General features: G+C 48.9%; 1 protein-coding gene across 1 annotated transcript; it reads right to left on the bottom strand.

Annotated features, from left to right (window-relative positions):
* Window positions 1–2,163: 2,163 nt before the first annotated feature.
* On the bottom strand, window positions 2,164–6,836 carry SIX3 (SIX homeobox 3). Its single transcript, XM_084832802.1, has 2 exons — window positions 6,025–6,836; window positions 2,164–2,591 (listed from the first exon to the last, which is right to left on the bottom strand). Exons 1-2 carry the CDS (start codon window positions 6,834–6,836, stop codon window positions 2,399–2,401), a joined length of 1,005 nt encoding a protein of 334 aa, XP_084688928.1. The 3' UTR covers window positions 2,164–2,398.
* Between the last annotated feature and the right edge of the window lie 1,187 nt (window positions 6,837–8,023).

Raw genomic sequence — 8,023 nt, 5'->3', positions numbered from 1 at the left:
GTAGGCCCCACTGAGTTCAATGGTGGGGGGGCTCCCTCCTAGGTAACTGTGCCTAGGAGTGTAGCCTTAGTGTCACTCACACAGCTAAGTAAGACGTGTATTCCCGAGCCATTGGAATGGCCGGAGAAAAGGGAGATAGAGCGTAGAAGGTACAGAAGTACACACATACACATTCACACATACACCGTTACAGGTAGATCTCTGGTCCTTCATCAATGGGCAAAACAAACAACGCACTAGAACCAAAACCACCATCCTCTCACTCTGCCTATCCCACCCAACTATACACGCACAGATTGTCTGAGGACCTTTTCTGCCCGATTTAGGCCCTCTGGAACCAAGTACACCAGCTTAAAATAAGTCTCATCGGCTGCAGTGTAAGCCATTGTACTCGTGGTCTTGCGGCCTGCCAGAGAACCCAATCTTTCACCACATACTCAGTTGGAAGTAATTCTCGTGGACCTCGATGGGATTTCCTTGCAAATAAATAAATGCACTTCTGATAGTTGCTTCAGATAACTTTGTTGGCCCGACCAAATCCGAAGTACTTGTGGGAGTCAACTGAGATAAGTTCTGGCGCATCACCTTTTGCAGTTCCAAGTAAGTTCCACCGGAGTAAATGGGACTTGCTTCAGAGGAAGCATTTTGGGAAGTTAAGGGACTACTCTGGCTTAACTGGCTTCTGGTACGGGATGCCCTACACCTGTTTAAAGGTATGGATTCACTGAAGCGAACCAAAGTGAAACACAATTTTAAAAGGAGACACAAGTTTCTATATTGGCCAAAGGGGAAGGGAAAATAGTTACGTGAAATACAGGAAAAACACCAAGGTCACTGAATAGATAAGAAAAATGGAATACTGTATTTGATTTTTTTTTTTTAAGAAAGTTTGTACATATAGGTAAACACGCAGTAAAGGAAACAGTGGCATAAGCGTCCTACATGAGGTTCAAGAAGAGACCCCAAAAGCTGCTATTTAAATACTCAAAATGCTTTTGCATAAGAGAACTACTGTGGCACCCTAAGCCTCATTTCAGTCTATCACTGAGGTCCCTTTTGAAAACCTAGCCCGTCACCACTTGACAGCTAAGTTTGTGTAAGGAACTCAAGTCAGGGAAAATGTTTAAAAAGAAAAAGGGGGGGGAGAAGGAGGAGAGGAAGAAAAGGAAATAAAAGAAAAGAAAGGGGGAAAGGGAAAAAAGGGGGAGGGCACAGAGAGAGGAGACAAGAAAGAGAAGAGCAAATATCATATACAAGCATTTTCTACACATATATTACAAACGGGAAAAATGACCGCATCATTAAGATATACATAATTCATATAAAATTTTGAAATAAAAATAAAAATCTGTTACAGTCATAACTATTCTTTTTCCACATTTATAACCAGTACCCACACAGGCAGTGACAGAAGTGTAGAAAAAAAGGTGCTTACGAAGAAAATGATTGTCTGTTGAACAAAAGAATAAAAAAATAAAAAATAAACGACAACAGAGGGAAGAGGAAGAGGAGGAGGAGGAGAAAAATTGCATCTAGCTTAAACCATTGCTTGGACTTGGGGAGAAAAATACAGATCAATAGAGACAAAGATTGATAAAAACCCAGCAAAAAGGTGATAAACATTTGTTATTTCCCTCTTCAAAGAGTTCTTTTAAAATTTTGTAAATGCTTTTCTCTCTCTTTTTGTACAAATTTGATCGGCTTTTTCCTTTTTTCCCCCTAGTCTTTTTTTTGTTGTTGTTCATTTATTATAGAGAATATTATATTTCCCCCCCCCCTTACAAACTGAATAATCGTCATGCATAATGGGTGAGATGCAGTTCATGGGAAAGCGCAAACCATGAAATAAAAACGAAAAAAGAAAAGAGAGCTTGAACGTGCTTTTGTCCTACAAAGAATACAAATGTCACCTTTCTTTCTTTCTTTCTTTCTTTCGCAATAATAATATTCATAATAGCAAAGTATTATCATTATTATTATTCCCCCCCCAAATCAGCAACTGTCGAAGTTGGGTTTTCTGTTTGTTTGTTTCTTTTTTCGGAGTGGATTGTTTGTTTCTTATTTCTTTTGTTTGCTAGGTAAGGTTTGGGTTTTTAATGTATTTTTTTAAAAAAAATCTTTTAAATGTCTGTTTGTTCATTCTTTTGCATTTTTTCCTCTTCTGTGTGTAAGTGTGTTCTGAAAGTGGATTGTTGTTTTTATCTTGGAGGGACGGGGCAGTTCCGAGAGCGGGTAGGCGCTCGCTCTCTTGCTTGCTTGGGGTGGGTGGGTGGGTGGGTGGGTGGGGGGCTTATTTTTGCCTTTTCTGATTGTTCTTTCTTTCTTTCTCTCTTTCTTTCTTTTTTCTTTCTTTCTTTCTCTCTCTCTCTCTCTCCTTAGGTTTCGTTCCTTTCCGTTATCATACATCACATTCTGAGTCGCTGGAGGTTACCGAGAGGATAGAAGTGCCGGTCTCGGCCCTTTCTGTCAAACTGGAGACACTGGTGGTGGGGCTGGCCGCCGTGGACGGAGACTCCGCCGAGCTGTGGGTCGGGCATCCCGGTTCTGACAACGACCGCATGCCGCTCTGTCCGATCGCCTGGTGCTGGAGCCTAAAGGACGCGAGAGACAAACCAACAGCACAGATCCTTTCTCAGAAGCCGAGCCACTGAGAAAGAGACAGCCCTCCGAACTGACTCTCGCATCATCGACACGAACACACAAATACATTGATCGGGACCAAAATCCCAAGGCGTTTGCAATAGGGAACAGTGATCCTGATCTAGCCAGAGACAATCCCCTTCTTTCTCCAACATGCCCTTTCTGAAAACCATCGGTTAGCCTGCCCCTCTGGTGTCTGTCTTTCATCCTTCCTTCCTTCCTTCCTTCCTTCCTTCCCTCCCTTTCTTTTCCCCTCCACCCCTCCTTCTTTCCTTCCTTCGGACTCACTCCCCCACTCCTCTCCGTTCGGCCTTATTTCACGAAAGACATGGGCCGCTGCCTCTCCTACTCGCCACGGCGTCTTCAAGCCAGCTTTCCTCCCCCCCCCCCCCCCCAGGCAGCCAGCCAGCCTCTCTTCGCAAGTGTTTCAAATCGCGGAAGAGGGAAAGGTAAGCAAGACCACTTCAGACAGAAAAGATCGCTCGAAAAGGACACGTAAAGAAACGACTCTTTCTTTCTTTCTTTTCTTTCTTTCTTTCTTTCTTTCGCTTTTTCTTTCTTTCCAAAGTGGGGAGGCACACAGGAGGGCAGGGAATTAGGATAGAAAAATATTTGACACGCACCCCTCTGGCTGCTACCCTGTTAGGTTTCAAAATATTAGTTAATTTTCGGGCAACGTCTCTCTCTCTTTCTTTCTCTCTCCCTCCTCCAGACCATTTCATTCGGGTAGAGCGGGAGATTGTGGGCCTCACTGTAACCTCTACTCCATTCTCCGCCGCCCCCTCCGCCGCCCCCCCCCCCAACCAGTGACAGTCCAGTTCAAACAACCATCGTGGAGAGTCACAAAGGCTGATCCATTCTAGAAAGAGAGGAGACCAGAGCACTGCCCGAAATACTTCCCTTGTAAGCCATACAGAAGGACACGACGTTTTAAATGTAAACAAACACCAAAACAAAGTAATGGGGCTGCTTGATCATAATAAAAGAGCAACACCCCCCCCCCCCAAGTCCTTGGGCACGCTCAGTAGATACACGCACAACACACACACACACACACACACCCCATCAAATACCCCGCAATGTATTTTCTGGTTTGTTGAGGTGACAGCTGAATTCTCAGATGGCGTTTGGAAACATACACATACCAACATACATATACCGGCAGACAAAGGAAGCCAGACTGCCGCTCTTTGGAATAGTCAACAACTAAGCAGACTGCTTTAAAGCGGGGGCGGGGGGGGGGGGAGGACAGGACCCAACCTCAGCTAAAATGATGTGCAACCGCAGCAGAATGTTTTGAACGTTACACACACATACACACACACACCGCGTTAGAGGGATGTTAACTCTTGAGGCATTCAGATGCACCCCTAAAAGAAAGAAAAAGAAAGAAAAGAGGGAGTCCGGTTTAGAAAGGTGAAGTTTCGCAGCCAAAAAAAGAAAATAATAAAAAAAAAATTATTCATCCTGAACCCACCAATCCTTTCTAAAATGTTTTGAAAACAATCTTCGGGTAGCTGGTTCCTAAGATATTTTTAATCCCCCGACCCCCACCCCACAGTGAACTCAACTGATTTTAAAAATTGAATGTCATTTCCAGCGGATCGCCGCTTTTTATTTTCACAGTATTTACTTATTTCTCTCCTCCACTGATACGGTTCCCAGTACATTCTATTCACGGTCACCTCGCTTAGCCAACCCAAACCATTAACAACTTTTATGCTTTACTGGTGTGCGTTGATCTGCCCTCACCCATCATTATAACTGAAAAGGTTTGGGGCTTTTTAGTGGTCTTTTTGTTTGGCTGCTTTACTTCTCCCCTCCTTCCACTCCTGCCTCTTCCAGAATTCAGAGTAAACTTTACCAATATAAACATTAAACGGGAGTTGGGAAGTCTGGGGTGTGGAGGCGGGGAGAGGCAGGTTTTGATCATCTTTTATGTTTTATTTCATGGGATCATGACTTCTTTTTAAATGTAGAGTGTTTAGAACTATTTAAAGCCACACTAAGCAATAAAGAATTACAAGAAGGGTCTGCTTACCACAGGACCACAATAAGAGCCACCGATATGGGTGCCCGGGATACTCACCTATGACCCTGTTTATTTATTCGCACACTCATAAACCAAACAAATCTACCTAGATCGAAAAACAGACTTGGGGAAGAAAACAACTTTTAAAATTGTTTTAAATGCTTTCCTTTCCTTTTGTTTTTGTTTGCCTGTCTTCTCTTTCTCGCTCACTCTCTTTCGGCAAATGTATTTGTTTATTGTTCTTATTAATTATATAAACAGAGGAACAGTTGCCTCTTTTTTCTCCAGAAGGAGGCTTAACATTATGATGTTGGTTTCAATTGTTTAGTTGAAAGCTGGGGCAAAGGGAGAAAAAGTTAAGAGTTGCCAAATACTGTTTTTATTCCACAAATAAATGCATCTAATCCCCCCTCCAGCATTTAACTACTTGCTCTGAGTAGTTTTTATTGCTATTGATAATTTGCCAATCCATGACAAAAGAGGGAGAAGTGTATAAAAGACAATTGCAAGGGTGTGTGTGTGTGTGGGGGGGGATAATTGATCAATTCTGAGCCAGAAAATTAGGATTTACCCAGATTTCTCCCTATTAATAGGACTGGGGAGAAACCGGCTTCAGTTCAAGACTCTCTGTTTTCTGATTGTAGATCCCTACATAAACAGGAGCCCGCCCGCACACCTGTTTAGAAAACTAGGAAGTCTTATACTGGGAGAAGGGTTGCCTTATTTTTAAAATACAAGGGATGAATGGAGTTTGCAAAGAATATAAAACTTTGAAACTAGGGGGGAGGAGTGATTTCGTGTGACTTTCCCTTCGGGATATTGAATTGAACCCTGCTTTTGGCATCGGAGATAAAATCGTTCCGGGGGGGGGGGGGGGGATAATGACATAACAGAAAGCCGCACTGATTTCAACAGGAACCGTCACTTGGGGGGGGGGGGTGAGCTCAGTGCCTCGATCCTCCACAAGGGTCTACCTTTGCTTTCCAATAAACAACGGGTTCACACACACACACACACACACACACACCCTCATCGGTGCTGTTGGAGGGATTCTGCAGCAATTCCAGGCAACGTTTCGCGGCCCCCACACCGAACTCAGAGGGGGTTGCCCGGAAGGAATGGCTCGAATCGCAGCCTTCGGAAAAGAAGTCTCTCGGCTGGGGCGACTCCCTCGCGGCCGGGAAGGAGAGTCGTCCAGCGCTCAAGGCTACCCAGGCCGCGTGTTGGGGGGGGGGGGGTGCCTGTATGTGCGTACATGTGTGCGTGCGTGCGTGCGTGTGTGTGTGTGTTGGGTGCGCGAGTCCCTCTCCCGAGCGCCCCCTCCCCCCGCGCCAGATCCTGCTCCCACTGACCTGTTCTTGGCGGCCGCCGCCCGGTCTCTCTGCCGCCGGTTCTTGAACCAGTTGCCCACTTGCGTGGGGGTGAGGCCGGTGGCCTGGGCCAGTTCCCTTTTCTTGCTGGGGTTGGGATAGGGGTCCTGGAGGTACCACTCCCGCAAGAGGCTGCGAGTCCGCTCCTTGAAGCAGTGCGTCTTCTGCTCGCCGTCCCAGATGGTCCGGGGCAGCGGGAACTTCTTGCGGACGCGGTACTTGTCGACAGGCCCCAAGGGGCGCCCGCGCAGCTTCTCGGCTTCCTGGTAGTGCGCTTCGAGCCACATGGCCTGCAGCTTGCCGTGCGACTCCTTGGTGAACTTGTGGTTCTCCAGGATGTGGTAAAGGTCTCGGAAGTTGCCCGTGTGGAAGGCCACCACTGCCCGGGCGCGGAGGATCGACTCGTGTTTGTTGATGGCCTCGCATGCCCCGGGCGCTACCGGCAAGGACCAGAGGAACCGGCCCAGCCTCTCGATGTCTCCCGTCTCCTCCAGCGTCTCGCAGACGCTGGCCACTTGCTCCGGGGAGAAGTTGAGCGTGGGCAGCTGGAACATGGACAGTTCTTCCGGGGCTCCTCGTGAGGCGCCGCCGCCGCCGCCGCCGCCACCGGCTGATCCGGCGCTACAACCGGTGGCGGCACTGCTGCTGCCGCCGCCGCCGCCGCCGCCTCCAGCTCCGGAGCCGCTGCCACCGCTGGCCAGAAGGAGCGAGCGGTGGTGGTGGTGCGGGTCGCTGGGGAAGTTTGGCAGAAAGAAATGGGTGGGATAAAGCTCTAAAGGGGATCTGAACACCATGGGACCCAGCCTGGCGGACGGGGGAGGGGGGTCGGAAAACAGGAGAGAGAGGGAGAGAGAGAGAGAGGGGAGCTAGATCAAGGCGAAAAGAAAGGAAGGCAGGAGGAAGGAGACGAGAAAGACGAAGAGAAAGAGGCGGAAGAAGGGAGGGCAAGGGGGCTCACGCACCCCGCGCGCATCCACTCCCGCTCACGCACCCGCAGCCACATAGAGACCCTCATTCAAACCCACACACACACCCGCGCGCGCGCACACTCGCACCCACCCGCCACCTTTCACACGCGCGCACACTCACACACGCAGGCAGACATCCAGACAGACATCCGCGCGCTTGCTCACGCGCGCTCGCTCGCTCACACACACACACACCTCCCGACCCAGTCCCGCCGCCGCCGCCGCCGCCGAGGCGAAAAACGATTCAGGGATTCGGCCGCGATCGCCCTAATGACAACAGCCTCATAATATCTCTCCTAAATCCACCGTGAGTGCAGCGCCGAAGCATTTTGTTTCGCTTTTCTATTGGCCTGCCGGGTGTCGTTGTGGCGTCGCCATGGCAGCGCCCTGCCAATCACTGTCAGCCCTGCCAATCATCGGGGACTACGTAAGAAAAAGGGCTCTTACCACTGTGCCCAAAGGCGAAGGGGGGGGGAGTTGTGGGAGGAGGGAGGGAGGGAGCAGCAGCAGCAGGAGGAGGAGGAGGAGGAGGAGGAGGAGGAGGAGGAGGAGGGGCGGGCGGACGAGTGAGTGGAGGAAAGCGTGTGTGTGTGCGTGCGTGCGTGTGTGTGTTAATCTTTGCAACTCCTAATCTTAGCACTTCCACTTCTCTCACTGTGTCTCCCCCTCCCCCACCCCCACACCATCCCCTCCCCTAAATACACTGAACATGTGCAAGGCAACGCGCAGCCACTCGTTTGAACGGAATCAGCCAACTCCAAATCCTACCGCTGTCTTTAAGGAGACCCCCTTTCAGCTTCAGGAGGAGGAAGGAGAGGAGGAGGAGGAGGAAGAGGAAGGCCGCAGCCTGGGATAAAAAGGGGTTCCAGACGGAGACAATTTACACATGATTTGCACGTAGTTGCGCTTCATTCTGCCTATCTGAGCACTAGTAGCGACGGGGAAGAAAAGCTAGATGAGGTCATGCTGCCCATCCTCAGGCCGCTGACCCTGCCAAGAGCAGACTCTAAATA

Source organism: Heloderma suspectum, chromosome 1 (assembly GCF_057233095.1).
Source record: "Heloderma suspectum isolate Gila_16-S chromosome 1, 16-S_ref, whole genome shotgun sequence".
Lineage (NCBI taxonomy): Eukaryota > Metazoa > Chordata > Lepidosauria > Squamata > Helodermatidae > Heloderma > Heloderma suspectum.
This window is presented reverse-complemented; position numbering and strand designations above follow the sequence as displayed.

Bases quoted from the DNA above. Each gene is read 5' to 3' on its own strand.
- SIX3 (XM_084832802.1), bottom strand. From the start codon at position 6,836: ATGGTGTTCAGATCCCCTTTAGAGCTTTATCCCACCCATTTCTTTCTG. The intron at 2,592-6,024 runs GTCAGTGGGAGC...CGCGTCCTTTAG, and splicing joins GCGGCGGCCGCCAAGAACAG to GCTCCAGCACCAGGCGATCG.